The 21,674-nt window shown below is 37.5% G+C and overlaps 1 protein-coding gene and 1 pseudogene across 1 annotated transcript; one reads left to right on the top strand and one right to left on the bottom strand.

Annotated features, from left to right (window-relative positions):
• The first annotated feature begins 549 nt into the window (after positions 1-549).
• LOC129364664 (B-cell receptor CD22-like) lies at positions 550-21,532 on the top strand (annotated as a pseudogene).
• On the bottom strand, positions 5,366-9,178 carry LOC129364659 (beta-2-microglobulin-like). The gene is made up of 4 exons (XM_055037445.1): positions 9,008-9,178; positions 6,305-6,577; positions 6,046-6,081; positions 5,366-5,916 (listed from the first exon to the last, which is right to left on the bottom strand). Exons 1-3 carry the CDS (start codon positions 9,069-9,071, stop codon positions 6,068-6,070), a joined length of 351 nt encoding a protein of 116 aa, XP_054893420.1. The 5' UTR covers positions 9,072-9,178; the 3' UTR covers positions 5,366-5,916; positions 6,046-6,067.
• Positions 21,533-21,674: the final 142 nt, after the last annotated feature.

The following is a 21,674-nucleotide window of genomic DNA, read 5'->3' as shown; positions in this document are numbered from 1 at the left end:
AAGTCCAATTCTAAATCCGGAGAATCTGGGGTGAGGCATAAAAATTAAAGTATCCCAGCGACAGTCACACTTTCTTAAGACAAACCCAAAAAATACTCGCTTAAAATTACAGCAAAATGTAGTTTTGTCTGTAAAGCATCAAGTCGGACGGAATCGACTGAATGGAAGTCACCCTCACTTGGATTTTATTTGCAAAACGTTTGTGAAAAATTATAATTTCTCGTCATCTTCACGTTAAATCCTTGTTTTTTAAAAAAAAAAATAATGAAGGGATATGATCAGGGATTTGTGATCTGATCAAATCAGAAAAAGGAAACTTCAGGGTGTTGCTTTCATGAGTCGGATGCTGAATACAGCCGGAGGGGCGGCTCGGCTCGGTGCTCTGAAACCAATGACTGAACACTGGATGTTCTTTCTGGCAGGATATTGAGCAAAATAACATTTTACCAAGAGGCGTCATGTGATGGTTTGCAACTGTGCAACCATTTAAATGAGTCCTTCCTTAAAGAAGCTTCCTCTTTTGCTACCAGCATTAAGAAATGAAGTCCTATAAAATACAGCTAACATTTAAATCAAATCACTGGATAAAGAAAGGACTTCTTGTGTGCTGGTCTGGTAAGAAAAACTTTTCTATTAACTTTTCTATTAATTAAACATTTTTGGATGTGCCTGTATTTAATAATAAAAAATATGTATTGTGGTTAATTAAATTGGACAAAACTGAATTATTGTTGGCATAAAGAAGGAAAACTATTTAACATAGAGTGAACTCAAGTCAATTTTGTTTCTGTTGGTTTCCAAATCAGCAGCTTCCCAGATGTGTTTCAGTTTGGCAATCATCTGTTCCTTACTAACTGTTCAGTTTGTCTCGGGTAAGCTTTTCAACAATTATCAGTGAACAGCACATCAGGAAAAAGGAATGCTAAGTATGTTTCCATGTGCCTAAAACGTTATATTTGTGCGTCTTGCTGACGATGCGTTTCCAGGCACTCTGCATGAATGTGAGCCTGGTAAGAAAGCAGTCCTGTTCATCACGACGCCAGAAAAACTGGAAGCACTGAGTGGGTCGTGCCTACAAGTCCCATGCAACTTTTCTGCTAAAGGAAGGGGCAACTTCAGGGGCAAAAACTTTGGGGTGTGGATCAAGTCGGATTCTAGATTTGAAGACTCCTCTGCAAGTGTGATTTTCAACAGCAGTGGGTCGATAAAAACGTATCCGCTGGAAATTGCGGGAGACCTGGAGAGACAAAACTGCACAACTGTGTTTCGCAACTTAACAAGGGAACAATCAGACGCATACTTCTTCAGAATTGAAAATGCGCAGTTCCGGGCAACAGCTTCCTGCAGTGGATTTCCCTTAACAGTCAGAGGTGAGAAATTTTGAATTATTAAACAAAATGTGAGCTTCATGCCGGTTGTGATTTTTATTTTAGATATACATCAGTCATGTTTATTTTAAAGACTGATGACTGTGTCACAGTTTTATAAGATTCTGAGCAATTAGATTAAAAGTGGGACTTTGAGATTTATTTAGACTGAGAAAGAGAGGAAACGCTCAGTGCTCCAAAGTGAAAATCACCAGAAAGTGTTTAAATAATGCATACTTTTGTATGTTTATTTGATTTGAAACCCCAGATTCTCCCTGGAGTCCCAGCATTAATGTGACCTCTGACCTGAAGGAGCATCAGTCTGTCACTGTAACCTGCTCAGCTTTCACTCCCTGTCCAAACTCACCTCCTGAACTCACCTGGAATCTCCAACAAGACTCTCTCAGACACACAGAGAAAAACAGAGATGGAACCTTTACAACTAAAATCCAGGAGAACATCACTCTGTCAGACACACATGATGGATACAACATCAGATGTTCTGCCAGATATCCTGTGATTGGGAAACAAGACAGCAGAGACAGAAGTGACTCTCAGTGTTTCATGTAAGTGATCCTGTCAGCAGGTCATAGTTCAGCTGGTTCTGATCAATAAAGTTCATGTGTCTCATTTTCCTCAGATGCTCCTAAAGACACCTCAGCATCCATCAGTCCATCAGGTTTGGTGTCAGCAGGTAGCTGGGTGGAGCTGAGCTGCTCCAGCAGAGCCAAACCTCCACCCACATTCACCTGGTTCAGGATCAGTGAACATGGAGACATTAATGTGTCTGTGGGGCCGATTTACAAACTCCAGGTGACCAACATGACAGATCTGGAAAGTTATTACTGTGAGGCAAAAAATATTCTTGGGAGTCAGACATCTACATGGAGTCGTTTAAAAGACCATGGTAATTTCTTTGTTAATTACATTGATATAGGATGTTAAAGTGTTCCAAAACTAAGCCCTTACTTATGTTACGTATGTTCTTAATATCCAAATGCCTCCACATATTTTCATAAATAGTAGCAGAGGAAATAGTACAATATTTATCCTGTAAATAAATGATATTTTGGACCCAAAAATCTGGACATTTTTGAAAATCTCATTGTTTATGCAGGCCTGTGATTGCGAAATCTCATTTAACTTTCGCTGCTGTTTTTATTTTAGGGATGAAAACAAATGCACTATGGGGAGCTGCTGCTGGGGGATTTATTGCGATCATCATTGTGATCTGTGGCACTTGCATCATTTGGTGAGCATAAGATGTATAATCCAACTGCATGACTTGGAACAAGTCACTTCTTAGAAGAAATCAGAAATGAGGTCTTTGCGATGGATTTACTTTGGAAATGCTGACTCACTCCTTCTGTTTTTTCTAGGCGCTTGAAGTTTAAATGTTCAGCTTTTCGTCAGTCTGAGGTGAGAAAATACAAGCATCCTGTCAGAAAATCACAAGTTTTTATGTTTGTTTTCCAAGGTATTGATAAACATCTATATTTTCGGTTTCTGTGTGCTAAAATAATACATTGTTTTTGACTGTATGTCTGTTACACCCTAAAAGGAGGAAAAAAATGGAAAAGCGAATTCAGCTGAATCAAAGGCTACATTTTGCTTTTTTTTTTTTTTTTCTCTCCAGAATTCGGGTTTCAAAGAGTCGACCAGCGCCGCAGAAAACCAGGACCTCCATTACGGAGACATCGACTTCTCTGCGATGAGACCGTCTCTTAAAAGAGCCCGAGACGAGACGGATCACCAGAGCGTCATGTATTCAGAAGTGAAAGTGTGCAGAGCTGGAAACGGGACTGAAGCTGTGGACGGCCTCTACGCTCAGGTGAAGACGAAACCAGTCAGCCTACATGTCGTCCAGTGAAACGTCCCGCAGATGTTTTGACTTTTTCTCTTTTTCTCGATTGTTTTAATTTTAAAACTGTATGTTTTGGGTTTCCTTCCACAAACTATTCACAACGTTCTGCTATTTGTGAAAAGCAAACTATTGTGAAAGTCAAAACATTGACTTTCAACCGATTTGGACGTTACGTTTATTGTCCAGGTAGACGACACGGTTATGCCCAGGGTTTAACTTCCTGGTTGATGTCTGGAGATGTTGCTTTAACATTTCCACAAATTGTTCCTTTCTCATGAAGCCATCTCCTTTTCTTTTCTTTTTTTGTTTTTTTTTTAAGCGCACCAGTCCTTCTTGCAGCAAAGCAACCACATGCTTCCATCTCCTTGCTTTCTTCTTTCCTTTTCTCCTCAAAATGAAACGTCCAAACGCCTCATTTGGTCGGACTTCTGTCTTTTTATGGAATCTACGTCAATTTTCCGACCATGTCATGCAGTTCCACTTCTGACGGCGCTCTCTTACCCAGAGCACCTTTCAGAAACACCTGCAAAGAAGGAAACACTGGCTCTAAAATGGACAACTATGATTTTGAAGGAAAAAAGTGACTCCATACTTGCAAAGATGACACATTCACAGATCATGTGCTGATGAATAAACCGGTCACGAATGAGGCATCATTGATTTATGCTGCAAACAGTTTCACTTAAATCAATAAACAAGAAAACGTATTGCTTAAGAGATGCAAGTAGGATATTGGAACGGTACCTAGAGGCTTAAACTGTCATTATTTAATGCTGGAAATATTGGATTTTAGATTTGTTGTGAAATAAGTTGACTGTCTGATTTTAGATCAGTTTAATTAGTCCGTGATAGTTTTTAGCTTAGTATGCACTGATTCATATTTTCAGCATCTAATTATAATAACTTATAATTCCATTCTGACAGTTTGCAGCTGTCTGAATGTTTGGCATGCTGGTTGGTATGCAGATTTCTAATGTGCGTATCAAACACACAACAATTGCATAGGCCTCCAGTTGGAGAACTTGTGAGGGCACAGTTGCAAATGAAATGTTGGACAGAGCAGACACAAAAACTTGGATATTAACTATTTTCTGCATGAAAAGCTGTAGTGGATTCATAAAGTCATCAAAAAACTCAGAATGTAAAAATACTCATGTGTGATATTGCTAAACCACATGCTGTTTCGAGGTTAAGAACTGAATTTGAGTTATTTGGTTTGTTGTTAATACATTTCCACCAATAATATACGTTTTTCTTTGAATGACATTCGAATCCAATGTATTAAAATGTATTATGTCAACATATTCCATGTTTCTGGGATTTATTTTACAGAAATAAACCTCAATGTAAATATTATGATTTTCAAAAACGCTTTCTTCATTAGAAGTGCAGTTTTTAATGATACGAGGTTTTCCTGCTTCCTTTTATTCTTATTTAGCTGTGCGGTTGCAGCAGTTGCCGAAAACATGTTTTAAATACAGCAACGATTCACTTCAGGTTTGACTTTATTCTCGGGATACTACGACTGTATTCTCCTAATTTTATGACTTTATGCTTGTAATTTTTGCTTCTTTTTTTCTTATTATGGCCTCAACAGTGTGTCATTTACAAAAAAACAACCAAATTAAGTGCATATAAAATACAAAAATGAACCATTCCTTACTTCAACAGTCCTATTAAATACCTCCAACTGGCAGATCTGCTCCACCTTCCTCAGTGAGCTTGCATCTCAAATATCAAGCATGTCTATTATTTCCAACATCAGGGATAATAGGACCATCTTTAGGCCACGCTACTTCTAAATATAAGGCTGCAGTCTCTCTCTTGCCACCAGGGGCGCTGTGGCTCAACACGAACAGTTCTTTGTCCTCAGGAAGTTTCTTTCCCAGAATCCAACATTCCCAGGTCAGAAAGAGGCCCGTTTCCCCACATAGACCGGTGTGCTTATAATTTGAGTTTTCAACAATTTATCTGATTTAGTCAGAAAAAAACAAAATAGAAATAAAACCCCCCCCCAAAAAAACTATGACCCACAACCCATGAAACCCTTGAGTGCAACAGGAGAGTGCGTTCACTCTCCTGTCTACGACTGTAGACGTTTTCAGGTTAAACAAAATGAAAGAAAGCAGAGAAATAAATCTTAGCCAATTTTATTTTATGTTTAAATCATATATACAAAAATCCAGTGAAATCATTTCAAAGTTATTGCATCCCAACAGAATTTTTCTTTAATCACCTTTGAAGCTTTATAGATAAAACATAAAAGTTAAGATAAAATGCAGATTTAGTCTGCTCTAACCTCACACCATCAGAAAGGAGACTGCATGTGATTAATATAGTAAATGACAAAATGTAAATATCATTTTGATTGTTTAGTATTTTTTAGATTTAGTCTGACTTGCTGTTCACATGGCTGCCATGCTGACTCAAAGTAAGACGAGTTTAAAATAGCCAGATCCAAGACAATAATCAGAGACAAAATAAGGAAAATGAAACGTACAAAAGTTATTCCGCTTTCAATCTTAGGTGTCATTTTACCTTACTCTATTCGGAAAGCTCAAAAACACTTTTAAGTTCCAATTTGTTTACTTGTTAAGTTCTTGTTTACTTTCTGTGAGAGCCAAAATTCACAAATTCAGCATTATAGGCAAACTCCAAACTTCATCCTTTACAAGCAGAAGACACCTGTGGATTACACAAAAAAGGAAAAAAAAAAAAAACGTGTCAAGTTCCATGATTTTTTTTTGTTGCCAAAATTAACTCATGGAAAAACAGGATTTTATGAATGCACAGAAACTTTATCGTGGTACATACCTAGAGTAACAGTGTGTACATCTTACACATCAGCATCTGCAATAACACACAAAAAAGAAATAATTCCATTATGTTAGTTTATGAATAACTTTCCAGACAATCATTTTTAAAAAGTATGTATATTGTATATCACCAATTAGCCAGAAGCCTAAAGTAGAGTGGAAAACAATATCTTTCAACTGAGTTTCCACAAGGTCCTCTTTCTCATTCGGGTCCCAAACAACTTTATCAATAAGGTGCAAAAAATTAAAAGCAGTACCCCATTCATGGAATGTTGTCTTTCCCACATGTGTCACTCTGCAAATGTAGCGCTCTCCATCCGCTGGAGTGAAATTTGCGTGCTTGGTGAGGTGGTAGTGCCAGTTCTCCTCAAAGGCCAGGTCAGTCTGCTTGACGTCAGCTATTTCCTGTCCATTCTTCAGCAAATCGATTTTGATCTCTGGTGGGTGAAAGCCGCTGACGTGGCAGATGAGGACGTTTTTGCTCCCGTACAGCCCAGGGTTGCGACTGTAGATCTGCACCTTTGGTGACACTGACAACACACACATGCACACACACACGGCATTAACACATCTTCAAAAACAAGTCAACAAAATTATACACTTTTTTGTTTAGTTAGTCTTAAAATGACAGCGATGAATAAGTTATGGCATTTGGAAAACCGAAGGTGTGTGTGTGTTTTTTTTTCTTTGCCGCTGTCAGTGACTTTCGAATATAACGTCACAGGTAGTTGCACAACTACGCAGCTCTCTAAGGTTTAAGAAATATTCAGTTCTTTCTCTTTTATCATGTACACAACCAATACAAATGCTTTTTTAAGGTTGACACATTCTACATTTAATACTAATGCACATCTAATGTCATCCCTAAGGGCCAATTAAAGAACACCAAAGAGACCAATTAACTTAAAAAAAGGAAGAAGCTGGGAGATAAATATATGAATCCTAAACATGTCCCAATCCAGAAAATGTGTTTGCTTTCAAAACTCATCTAGCGTCATTGTGCAGTGAGTAATTAAAACCGCTGACATCTTTGGTTGGGAATGTTTCTCTTGCTAACTTAACCAACAGCGGATGGACCTGTTTGAGTGGAATGAGGAACAAGGCTGCATTTGAACGTAGAAGCAGAAACATCAAACGCTGTCCCAGCCGAGAGAGTCTCAAAAGACAAGACGCCAACAGAAGTTGTTTTGAATAGACGGATGTTGAAAACAACTTGATAAAACCGAACTCTACAGCCCCAACCACACATTCCTGCTCAGGAATACAATTTACCACAATTACAGTCCAACAGCGCTCTTAGGGTTATTGTTTTCTAGTGACTCGATCTACCAGTTGGTGGTGTGGCCTCACCAACACCTTGTATAGCCATCAAAAAAAACAAAAAAAACAAAAAACAAGCTGCACTTTGGACCCAGCTAAAGTCCACAAAGAACATAAAACTCTTGGACTTTGACATGTTTTACAATCTTACGCAGAAGACACAGTCTCAGTCTCTTAAGGTGAATATAAAAACCTCAAAATATCCTTACTTCATGGGTAAAATTGAAAATATGAAGAACATCTTGAATATAATATACGTTATAAGTCATGCCAACTGTTTTCTCATAAGTAACAAGTTTTCTAAGACTCAATTAAGGTGTTGTTTGATACAGTGAAACCATTTCACAAACTCCAGGCCCATGACGAGGTAATAAACAATGGATAAGAACTGGTTCTAATCACACTTTACTGTTGTCAGGAACAGGCATTGCAGCAAAGTGAGCAATTTTGCATAACACACTCAGGGTTTCCCCCAGTGTTTTATGAGCCTGGCGGGCCACCAGGCTAAGCATAGCTTATTTATTCAAGTCTTTTTAAAATGTTTGCGCTTTTTTCCAGACCTTACAGCTGGTGTTCAGGTGTTAATCTTCCTATAATACATAATTATAAAGTGATATTTTCAAATTTCCTGTCGACTTTAAAGATTTTTTTAACTCAAGATCACGACGGACTGCTGGAGGAATGACTGCCCTCGAACCCAACCACCGGGCTGACATGGACACTGAATCTGACTGGATTGCTATGTAACTAGAATCAAATTGAAATGTATGTAATTTAATTTGAATAGGACTGGTTTTATTTGACAATTTTGATTTGGGCCTATTTGCATTGTAAAATGACAGTTATTGAAAATTGGCCCCTGTAAAACAAACTGAACTAAAGGCTTTGATACAAAATAAGTCAACAAAATGATACACTTTTAGCAATACAACAACAGTTACTGTTTGACTCATATGACACGGCAGATGCCATTGTATCACATCTATTCTCTAGGTTTGTACATGGGAACATAAGGAAACCTGGTTAAACACCAGGCGAAACCCTATAAATAAACAATAATGCAAAGTAACCTTAACAAAAAGCTTTTTCTTTTTATCATTGAATACATATGCCAACAGTTTATTGAGGTAATATGATCAAATTGCCTTGGTCAATAAAAACATCCTTTAAATGCAGTTGGATATTTCATAAAACAGTACAGAATATAGAATTTAAAAAGTCATATTCTTTTAAAATTAACTCTATTTAAGAGAAGCCAGTTAAGTGTTTGTTTATCTATTTTCTAAATAAAAATAGATATAAATTGTGGAGGTCATTTTGAGAAACACAGCAGGTCTCTGTGTTTTAAAAACCAGTTTCCGACTCAACACACACTCTATGCATTTACCGAGGACGATTTTAACACGTTACATAGAGACACTTTTTGTTTTTATTGTAATAAGGCTTCTTACAGCTACTCTAAAACAGACGTCTCATTTTAAGCTGACTCACTGCACAATAAATTAGTAACCTATCCGGGTTATATCCACGGTCAGGAGTGAATTCGTACATTTTCTAGTCTTCTTCCTTGTAACACAGCGCCATTGCTGTCCCGTACACCCGCTGTAACCAAAACAAAATCCGACACACAACTAATTTACCTGTTTTAGCCAGAACAGCATGAGACGAGTAGAGAACAATGACCAGGAAAACCAACTCCTTCATGATTCTTTGTTTTAAGACGGTCTCTGGCAGAAGACGGTGCTTTCTCTTCGTATAAAAACGACGGCAAAAACTGCGCAACAACTCAAACCGAAAGTGAAGACGTTAGTGAGGCGAAAGCGCGTCAGGACCAGACTAACCCCGCCCAACAAAGCCACTGAAGGCCACGTGACATTCCCGCAACCAATAAGGAAATTTAAAGAAAGCGTTGCGAGGTGGAATTTACAACATATGATTGACGTTTTCTTCTTTTTCTTAGCTTTCTGGGTAGCAGGCAAGCAACGAAAATATCTTACCGCCATCTAGTGGTCAAAAATGTTAATTAAAATCAGGTTTATAAACGGATCTATCAAGTAATAAATAACATGAACAAATAACAGAGAAGTTTTGTGTTAGTTTGTAAAATATGACTCGCATAAGTTTTTTTGTTTGTTTGTTTTTTTTGTTTGTTTTCAAAATATTTGTTTGAGATGCCTGACCTTAATTTATCATGATGACGTAACCTCATGGCAAATTCGGGTTTGACCTCGGTACTGTTAGAGAGCTAGAGAATCACTCTTTTCTTTATAACACAGCAATACAATCTAGTTGTAATTTTTACTTTTGTTTTTCTTCAGTAGCTTATTTCATATTGTATTACATATTATTGTACATTATGTCTCAATGCAAACGTTGCATTTGACTTAGCCTCATATAAGTATAGACATACATACATACCTATCTATCTATCTATCTATCTATCTATCTATCTATCTATCTATCTATCTATCTATCTATCTATCTATCTATCTATCTATCTATCTATCTATCTATCTATCTATCTATCTATATCTATCTATCTATCTATCTATCTATATCTATCTATCTATCTATCTATCTATCTATCTATCTATCTATCTATCTATCTATCTATCTATCTATCTATCTATCTATCTATCTATCTATCTATCTATCTATCTATCTATCTATCTATCTATCTATCTATCTATCTATCTATCTATCTATCTATCTATCTATCTATCTATCTGTCTGTCTATCTGTCTGTCTGTCTGTCTGTCTGTCTGTCTGTAAATATATCTATCTATAAATATATGTACAGATAGAGCGCGAGATAACGTAGACAAGATAACTGAATTAATTATATTAGTAATTTCATAAAATCAAGACATTTATTAATATAAATACTAGTTACATTATTCTAATAGATATATTCATTTGGAGCCTAAAGCCTGGCAGCTGCTTGGTGCCCTCTAGTGTTGTACAGGTTAATTTTACTTCGGTCTCTGTTGATTTTTTTATCCCAGAAATGAGAGCAAGGTCCAAAAATAGCCCTGGTCATGTTTGTTCCCCTTTAAACTGACTATTTACATAAAAATACTACTTGTTGACCTGAAAAGATCTCATCCTCAGTCATTTGAATCTGAAGATGTATTTATATTATTAAAGCTCAATACATCTTCAATCTTGGTAACTTGTTCTGTAAGAATATTTCAAATTCACCAAAAAAATGCTTTGCATTCTGAATAAACAGAATACAGGAAAGAGTGATGGTGTAGCTTTAAATTCCTCTTTAAAATAGAATTTTGACTCTGTTTTTTGGGCACTTTGGACGCTTGTCATCCTGACCCACGGCTGTTCATCTCATTGCCACAGACAATGAAGGCACTGAGTGCAACTCCCTGTACTCAACACTGACATACATTCTCGGAGATCATGGACACAGAATTACTCGCTGATCTAAATCAGTTATCTGCATTGCTTTTCCCGCTTTTCCCACCATTTTTCTTTTGGTTTACATTATATGATTAATAAAAGTGATGAAAAAAAAACTATATATAAAAAAAAAAAAAAATATATATATATATATATATATATATATATATATATATATATATATGTGTGTGTGTGTGTGTGTGTGTGTGTGTGTGTGTGTGTGTGTGTGTGTGTGTGTGTATCTGGTTACCTGAGCAGACAGTCTGGCCAACATATATATATATATATATATATATATATATATATATATATATATATATATATATCTATATATATATATATATATATATAGATATATATATATATCTATATATATATATATATATATATATATATATATAGATATATATCTATATATCTATATATCTATATATATATAGATATAGATATCTATATCTATATATATATATATATATATATATATAGATATATAGATAGATAGATAGATAGATAGATAGATATATAGCTTAGAAATTTCATTTAAAAATCTATTATTATTATTTTTATTATTATTATTATTATCATTACCTGGTCAGCAATATAAAACTGGCTTTACACTGGATTAAGATGCGTTACGGCCACAACTCTTTGTAAAACCGTCTGAGTGCTATTGGATCACAGAAATGTTGGAAAGTGTTTCTTCAATTTAAAAGGCTGGCATGATTTTGTCATTCTGATTTTCCAGACATATATTTAGATGTGTGTTTACATCTAAATATAAATATATTTGCTGTTAACAGGCAGTAGTTACCGTAGCAACTAGTAACAGTAGGCTCGTCCCCTTTTGCCATCTTTAACTCTGGTATGTATTAAGATCAGCTCTGTGCTTTCTTTACAGTACTATATTTTAACATGTATGTTAGACTAATTTAATATTATGCAGTGTTTAATGTTTTGTAATGATTTGTATATATTTTTGCTGTTTCATAATTAATATTTCACATTTAAGCTATCTCTGAGTTTACAACTGTTAACTGATGTCAACTGTTTATTAGGAACAATTGCTCTGTAGTTTGTTTGGGGTTATTTATTGTATTTTTATTTAATGTATAGGGCCTGGACTGATGTTAACACCAGCTTGATCTTCTCTCTTGTTATCTCTGCTTCAACTTTTGATAAAAGGTAACATGTCAGTTCTCAGTCGTGTGTTAGTTTTTAATATAAAGTGTGTGTAATCTCCATCTAGTAAAATTACATATCTTCATTTATAGAGAAGAAAAGATTAGCTATGTAGATGTTTAATGTAAATTTATTTTAAATACCACTACACTATGACAGTCAGCCTGTGCCTTTTTACTGTCCTTAACTTTGTGGCACAAACTGCTGGTCTGATGTCTGACTTTTACATATGACAAACATTCAACCAGCTTGAATGTTTGTTGTGAAGTCAACCTACGACGAACAGAGAAAGGTTACATATCCATCACATTTACTCTGAATCATAGAAAGTGGTGGTCTGACCTGCTGTTGATCCACTAAAATCCATTCAGTTTTTTATCTAAACTGGTTCTGATTTAGCTGCAGGTTTCTTTTGGTAAGTTTGTGTTGATTTGATTTATCGTTATGTATGTTTCCTGACTTTTACTATATTACAGAATCATTTTAATGCTATGAAATAATCATGACATATTTTTCAAAATGTTTAATTGCTGCCTTTTAATCATTTGAGTTCTGATTTGATCAAGAGACAGCTTTAAAAATATTAATCTCATCATCAGCTTGTTCCAGTCAGAGAGATGAAGAAGCTCTGTCACCTGTATAACAACATCCTGATAGTCGGCATTTTACTGATTGTCTTCGGTCCTCCAGGTGAGTTTGTTTGTTTAGTCCCTTTTATTTGGAGACGTCACATAAATCACTTATAGTCTGAAATATTTTATTCTGATATGGTTCAAATGATTCACACCTAACATGAAGCTGAATCATAGTTCAGTTTCATATCAGATAGTCGATGTAACAGGATGATTTTTCTTCATGTTATTTTCATCATTCATCTGTTTTACAGGTGCTGTGGCTCATTGTGGTCATATTTCAGACATCCATGCGCATATACCACATGAGATACTAGCTCTGTCTGGATCTTGTGTGGACATCCGATGTAGATTTGATACTTTGCCAGAATTTGACAGCAACTCATCCAGTTACGCAGTCTGGATGAAATATGTTAAGAATTTTAAAACTATTTCATCAACTAAAATTTATTATAACAGCAGCGGATCAGTGAACACCCATCAAATGGAACTCATTGGAGATTTGAGAAGTACAAACTGCACAACTCGGATTTCTGATTTAAAAGCATCTCATGCAGACAAGTACATGTTTAGAATTCAGAATAAGGGATTTGCTGCAACATATTGTGAAGATTCTGTGACGCTAACAGTTGCAGGTAAGAGAGCTGTTTTCTGTCTTTTCTATGTAACATACACTCACCAGCCACTTTATTAGGTACACCGTGCACTGATTGTCGTGTTCAGGAAACCAGTCTGACATGACTCGCGCTTTATGACATGCTGCATTATCCTGCTGGAAGTAGCCATCAGAAAATGTGTACACTGTGGTCATTAAGTTTGCTGTTGTTAGCTGACAGCAGAGGCACACGGTGTGGTTTTCTTCTGCTGTATCGCAGCCGCCTCCAGGTTTGATGTGCGTTCAGATATACTCTTCTTTAAACCTTTATTGTAACAAAGGGTTCTTTGAGTCACTGTTGCCATTCTATCAACTTGAACCAGTCTGTCCATTCTCCTCTGACCTCTGGCATCAACAACCATGCCACATTCGATGTCACGTAAATCACCTATGTTCCCCATTCTGATATTCGCTTGAAACTGCGGCAGATCATCTTGGCTATGTCTACATGCCTACAAGCATGTGATTATTAACTGATTGGACTTTTGTGTTAATGAGCAGTTGGACAGGTGAACCTGAAAAAGTGGCCGGTGAGTCTATTTTAGCTTAGTTATGTTGTAAAATGATGAATTTGCAAATATAACCAGATGTTATCACAAATTAGAAATAAATGTTAGGGAGAAGTTTTTATCAATGCATTTTCAATTTACTAAGGTTATTTATTTAAATTCAGGTTTGCAGATTATCTTGTTTATTCCCAGAACAAAAGTAAAACCAAAATTTAGGAGCCGAAGTCATTAAGCATTACAATTTAGAGAATTGTTAATATTGAGTACAGTCTCAGCCAACTGTAATTTACACTATGTCAGCATTGTATTCTTTGACGAAATCCACAGTTACACTGAGGGATGACAGTCATTATGATTGACGGCTGCTGTCCAGCACCGCCGTATCTTTCCTCACTACAAGTTATAAGATAAAGCGGCAAGTTTGCTTTGCTTCCTTGCCTGTTTGTGCAGCCGACCACACAGCATCCTGTGACCATTTTTAAAGAGAAATCAACCAAATAGAAGGATATAAGGTTATAGATGTCTATTTTCATCTGGCTTTAAAGGAGCACATTGGTTGTTTTGACTTCTGCCATGGCGGAGTTTGCATCAGTCTGTCTCAAGTAAAGGGTCAATAAAGGAAATGTTTCATGGAATTAAAAGCTTGTTGATGAGTAAAATGGTGTTGTAGTTGTAGGTATAATGTCCAAGTAATCAATACTGTATTTTGTGTTGTGTTTCACTTTATGACATGTCTGGTTTGAAACCACAGAAACTCCTTGGGCTCCCACGATTGATGTTTCTCGAAGTAATCTGAAGGAGCGTCAGTCTGTAACTGTATCCTGCTCAGCTTATACTCCCTGTGTACACTCACCTCCTGAACTCACCTGGAATCTCAAAAGAGACTCTATCAGACAAATACTGACAAACACAGATGGAAACTTTACAACTAAAATCCAGGAGAACATCACTCTGATATACATACATGATGGATTTAATATCAGCTGTTCTGCTAAATATCCTGTGACTGGAGGATTCAAACAGTCACCAGAGTCAGTAAAGACTCTCAGTGTTTCATGTAAGTGATCATATTAGCACAGCATAATTTATGTTCATTCTATTTACTTGATCAATTTATAATAAAAAAGTTTGTGATATTTGATAAATTGCCTTTGTTTCCATGCAAATATTCTTTGTTTCAGTAGAAAACATATCATTTTGGGTTATTAAAAGAAATATTACAGGTCAATAAATGTTTAGAATGTTTCAGGTAATTAAATACATAACTTAAACATCTTTTGGAGATTGTGAGTAACAGCTTTTCACAAGTTTTAAAAACAAGTTTTGAAATATTTCAGGTTTTAAAGAACTGCAGCAGCCTTAACATCTTACCTTACATGATATTGATGTTGATTTAAAAGCTCTTTGAATATTCTTTCAAATAAAATTTTTAGTAGCATACCCATATAAAGTAAATATGTGTCTCATTTTCCTCAGATGCTCCTAAAGAAACCAGGGCATCCAAGACAGTGTTCAGTTCGGTGTTAGTAGGTACCTTGGTGAATCTGACCTGCTCCAGCAGAGGCAAACCTCCACCCACATTCACCTGGTTCAGAAAGACCAAAGATGGATCCACTAAAGTATCTGAGAATCAAGTTTACAGCTTCAATGCTACGGAGCGAGGAGACTACTATTGTGAGGCCAGAAATGACCTTGGTGTTGGGAATTCGCGTCAGATCCGTGTTGATAAACTTGGTAATACTAATTGTTTTTTATTGTCTTTTTTTTTATGAGACCATTTCATTTCTTCCAGTTTATATATTTACATACACACAGCTTTGGAAAAAATTCAGAGAATTTTTAAATGATCAATTTCTCTGATTTTATTTTTTTATTGGTATATGTTTAAGTAAAAGTATCATTGTTCTTTTATTTGATGAAGCACTGAAAATATCTTGTATGTACAGAGAATTTTAGTGCTTTTAGATCTCATATAGTGCAAAGAAAACATATTAAGAAAGAATAATGCTGATGGTTTAACTCAAGAAGAGTTCAGAAATCAATATTTAGTGGAATAACCATGAGTTTTTCAATGGGGCTCAGTATAGTGGTATCTTAATCTTCTCCATAGCTGTTTTTGGAACTGGAGTTATAAATATCAGCATCTCAAAAATAAAATGTGTGTGTTATATTGTGTGTGTATACATTAAATGGCCACCAAAATAGAGTGTCTATCTTGATCTAACCAAGCAAATAGGTATAGCCCTCCGATTGGATAATCATTCTTGAGTTAAATATTGATATTGAGTAAAAGCTTTTTGAATGTTCTTTGAAATAAAATTTTTAGTAACAAAGCCATATGAAGTAAATATGTCATCTCACTTTCCTCAGACGCTCCTAAAGACACCAAGGCAAATATGTATCCAACAGGTCTGCTGAGACCAGGTACCTGGGTTGAGCTAACTTGCAGCACCAAGGCTGAGCATCCATTCAACTTCACCTGGTTCAGGAACAACAAAAATGGAACCACAAAGCTAAATAACAATATGATTTACAGCTTTACTGCCTCTCCTACTGTAGAAGGAGACTATTACTGTGAGGCCAGAAATAGTCTTGGTAGTGACACATCGAGAAGACTCTGTGTTGACATCAATGGTAATGCATGTAGTTTTATTTCAACATTTATTCATATATATATATATATATATATATATATATATATATATATATATATATATATATATATGTAAATATACTGTATATGTATAGTACACATAAAAAATTGGACACATCCTTTCATTCAATGAATTTCCTTTATTTTCATGACTATTGGCATTCTAGATTCACACTGAAGGAATCAAACTATGAATTAACACATGTGGAAATATGTACTACACAAAAAAATTTAAAACAACTGAAAATACGCCTTATATTGTAGTTTCTTCCAAGTAGCAACCTTTTGCTGTGATCACTGCTTTCCACACACTCTACATTCTCTTGATGAGTTTCAAGAGGTAGTCACCTGAAATGGTTTTCACTTCACACGTGTGCCCCGGCAATATTAATAAGTGGGCTTTCTTGCCTTATAAATAGTTATGAAAATAAAGGAAACCCATTGAATGAGAAGGTTATGTCCAAACATTTGGTCTGTACTGTAAAAAAAAATCCCTTCTCACCCACCACGGGTGGGTGAGAGCTCGGGTCCTCTACCAGAGGCCTGGGAGCTTGAGGGTCCTGCGCAGTATCTTGGCTGTGCCAAGGACTGCACATTTCTGGACTGAGATGTCTGATGTTCCTGGGATCTGTTGTAGCCACTGCTCCAGTTTGGGGGTTACTGCCCGAGGGCCCCGATGACCACAGGCACCACTGTGGTCTTCACCTTCCAGGCCCTCTCCAGTTCTTCCCTGAGGCCCTGGTATTTCTCCAGTTTCTCGTGCTCCTTTTCCTGATGTTGCAATCACTTGGTATTGCTACATCTACCACAACGGCTTTCCTCTGATTTTTATCCACTACGACAATGTCTGGTTGGTTCGCCATTACCATTTTGTCTGTCTGGATCTGGAAGTCCCACAGGATCTTAGCTCTGGGGTTCTCCACCACCTTTGGGGGTGTTTCCCACTTTGATCTCGGGTTTCCAGTCCATATTCTGCACAGATGTTTCTGTACACAATGCTGCCACTTGGTTTATGTCGCCATGTACGCTTTCCCTGCCAGTATCTTGCACCCTGCTGTTATGTGCTGGACTGTCTCAGGGCCTCCTTGCACAACCTACACCTTGGGTCTTGTCGGGTGTGGTAGATCTGGGCCTCTATTGCTCTGGTGTTTAGGGCCTGTTCCTGGGCGGCCAGGATGAGGGCCTCTGTGCTGTCCTTGAGTCCAGCTTTTTCAGCCATTGGTAGGATTTACTGATATCAGCCACTTCGGTTATTTGCTGGTGGAACATCCCATGTAGAGGCTTGTCCTCCCATGATGGTATCTCTGGCACCTTAACCTGCGTTCCCTGTTGTCTGAGACATTCACTGAGCACATTGTCTGTTGAGGCTTTGTTCCTGATGTATTATGGATCTTAGATGTTTCGTCCTGGACAGTGGTTCTCACACTCACTAGTCCTCTGCCTCCTTCCTTGCGGCTCGTGTACAGTCTCAGGGTGCTGGATTTGGGATGGAACCCTCCAAGCATTGTTTGTAGTTTTCGAGTCTTAATATCTGTGGCTTTTATCTCCTCCTTTGACCAGCTAATTACTTCAGCAGGGTATCTGATTACTGGCGAGGCATAGCTGTTTATCGCATGGATTTTGTTCTTGCCATTGAGCTGGCTTCTCAGGACTTGCCTTATTCGTTGGAGGTATTTAGCTGTAGCTCCCTTTCTTGTGACCTCATCGAGGTTGCCATTTGCTTGTGGTATTCCCAGGTATTTGAAACTCTCCTCTATGTCTGCTATTGTTCCTTGTGGGAGTGAGACCCCTTCTGTGCGGATGACCTTCCCTCTCTTTGTGAAAATCCAACCACACTTCGCTTGTCCGAATGACATCCCAATGTCCGTGATGTAGATCCTGGTGGTGTGGATCAGTGAGTCGATGTCTCGCTCACTCTTGGCATACAGTTTGATGTCATTCATGTAGAGAAGGTGACTGATGTTGGCCCCATTCTTGAGTTGGTATCTGTATCCAGTCTTGTTGATAATTTGGCTGAGGGGGTTCAGGCCTATGCAGAACAGTAGTGGAGACAGAGCATCTCCTTGGTATATGCCACATTTGATGGACACTTGTGCAAGTGGTTTGCAGTTGGCTTCAAGGGTGGTTTTCCACAGCCTCATCGAGTTTGCAATGAAGGCTCTCAGAGTCCTGTTGATGTTTCAGATCTCTAAGCATTCAATGATCCAAGTGTGTGGCATTGAGTCATAGGCTTTCTTGTAATCAATCCAAGCATGCAGAGGTTGGTGTGTCGGGTTTTGCAGACTCGGGCAACTGTGTGGTCTACAAGGAGTTGGTGTTTGGCTCCTCTGCTATTTACACCGATACCCTTCTGTGCCGTGCTCATGTGTTTATCCATGTGTTTGCTTATCTTGATGCCTGACATGAGCTTCCAGGTTGTGGAGAGGCAGGTTATTGGTCGGTAGTTGGGTGGGACTGGACCCTTTGATGGATCCTTCTGGATTAGGATTGTCCGCCCTTCAGTAACCATTCAGGGTGAATCCCACTTGTAGCATGGTTCATTGGGCTGCCAGTAGCTCATGGAGGGCAGTGAGTTTCTTTAGCCAGTAGGCATGGATCATGTCAGGCCCTGGTGCTGTCCAATTTTTCATGCCTGAGAGTCTTTCTTGAACATCTGTCACAGTGATGGTTACCGGGGCTTGCTCAGGGAGGTTGCTGTGGTCCTCTCGTAGAGAGATCAGCCACTGTGCATTGCTGTTGTGGGACGCCTCCCTTTCCCATATGCCTTTCCAGTATTGTTCAGTCTCCTGCCTTGGTGGGTCTGCTCTGTTGTTATTACCCTGCCATTGAGAGTACACCTTAGCTGGTTGAGTGGAGAAGAGCCGGTTAATCCTTCTTGCTTCATTTTCCCTTGTGTATCTCTTTAGGCAGCTGGCCAAGGCTTGGAGCCTCTGCTTGGCAGTTTTGAGTGCTTCAGGTATGGGCATCTGCCTGTACAGGTACTTTCTGGGTATTGGTCTTTTCATTGCACCCCTGTGGAGCTCTGATAGTTGGCTCACTTCCCTCCTTTTTACCTTGATTTTAGCCGCTGATCGTCTTTTCCATGGTTGGTATTGTGTCTCATGGTTGCTCTTATAGCCAAGCATCTCAAGGATCACTGATGCTGAGTTGCAGATCAGCTCATTGGTTTCTGTTATGGTGTTGGTAGGGATCGTTCTCAATGCTGTATTCACATTTTCAATTAGGCTTTCTGATGGTACTTCACCCTAGAGGGCGGGGTTCGAATCCAGTCTGGGTCCTTAGGCAAGACCCTTCAAGCTACTGCCTACCTCATATCATGAGAGATACTAAGATGCGAAACATGCCGGCTCAGACGTTGCCAGGCCAAACAAGGTCTAAGTCAGGTGCTGGGGAACCAGGATCACTGATGTAGATCAGCTCATTGGTTTCCATTATGGTGTTGGTAGGGTTCGTTCTCAGTTCTGCATTCACATTTTCAATAAGGCTTTCTGATGGTACTTCACTCAGCCGTTGTAATTGGCGCCGAGGAGGTCTGGTTGTCATTCGGGTCATCATTCTGTCTCTTAGGTCAGCAGCTGTCTCCTTCAGCTTTGACTCATTCATTGGGGCTGCATATCCCTGCTCTGAGCAGGGACTTGCAGTTATAAGTCCCCGCCCACATACATACACATATATATATATATATATGTATGTATGTATATATATATATGTATATGTATGTGTGTGTGTGTATATATATATATATATATATATATATATAATATATATATATATATATATATATATATATATATATATATATATATATATATATATATATATAAGTATGTATGTATGTATGTGCAATGCATTAATTATACAGACAACATTCATGTTTTCTACATGTGAACATCTGTGACACACGCATTGGACAATAATTTAATTGGTAAAATATGTGTCTGATGTGAAATTTCAGATACTCCTTTTATTCCGAGCATTAATATCCCTGTTGGTGAATTGAAGGAGGATCAGTCTATCACTATAACCTGCTCAGTTTCAACTCCCTGTCCACAATCACAACCTGGACTCACCTGGAATCTCAAACAAGACTCTCTCAGACAAACAGAGAAAAACACAAAGGGAACATTCACAACTAAAATTCAGGAGACCATCACTCTGTCCGACAAACATGATGGATACAACATCAAATGTTCCACCAGACATCCTGCGGATTTAGAAGACAAGACAGCAGAGAAAGACAAGACTCTCAGCGTTTCATGTAAGTGATCTTGTCATTAGGCCATGGTTCAACTGTTTCTGATAAATTAGGTTCATGTATGTCCCGTTTCCATCAGATGCTCCTAAAAACACCTCAGCATTAATCGGTCCATCAAGTGTGTTGTCAGAAGGTAACTGGGTGGAGCTGATCTGCTCCAGCAGAGCCAATCCTCAACCCTATATCGCCTGGTTCAAGAAAGGGAAAGAAAAATTCACTGAAGTATCTACAGGCAAAATTTACAATGTTGTATTCATTGGGGGAAGTCAGTACTACTGTGTATCTTCAAATAAGCTGGGTAAACAGAGATCACCAACAATCAAGCTCAATTTAAAAGGTAAATTCTCTTCCGTTTTCCTTTTCAAAATCCTCAAAGATATTGAGATATTAACATTTTTAAGCAGAATAAAATGTTAATTTAGGAAAGAAGCTGAAATTATTGTTTGAAAACTTTGCCATCTCGTAAATATCCTAAGAACTGTTATTCTGGCTACATTTAATCTGTTTGTTCATTTTATTAATTAAGAACTATTGCATCAGTTCAAACTGTGCTTTACAAAAGAAAAACAATCAAGGGAAACATAATGTTATCTTGTTAAAGGTACAACAGGATCCCTGATTTTTGCTTTATTAGGAGTCTTGGGAATGGCAGCTCTTGGCATTTTCAAGTTCGTCCTCGACAAGTAAGACGCTGTTGTATGAGTTGGTACAATTCAACTCCTAGTCTTGGTTACATTTTGGTGTTTGATGTTTACTTTCAAGTTCACCTATTTTTTATTTTTGTTTTTTTTCTTTCAGATGGTACAAACAGACCTCTTGATCTAGTCCGGCTTCTTAGTTAAAAATAAAGCATTACAACCCACTTCAACCCTGTCAGTGTTAGAAAAACATAATGCATTCACCAATTGTGAAACAAGCAATAAACATTACATTGAGTCAAAATGCAATAATGAAAATCAATAATACAAGTCAATTATGTTGAATCCATCCACTGCTATTCAAAGGAAACA

This window comes from Poeciliopsis prolifica, unplaced genomic scaffold (assembly GCF_027474105.1).
Source record: "Poeciliopsis prolifica strain line A6 unplaced genomic scaffold, Auburn_PproV2 SCAFFOLD012, whole genome shotgun sequence".
Lineage (NCBI taxonomy): Eukaryota > Metazoa > Chordata > Actinopteri > Cyprinodontiformes > Poeciliidae > Poeciliopsis > Poeciliopsis prolifica.
Note: the sequence above shows the minus strand (reverse complement) of the source record. Positions and strands in the feature narration are given on the sequence as shown.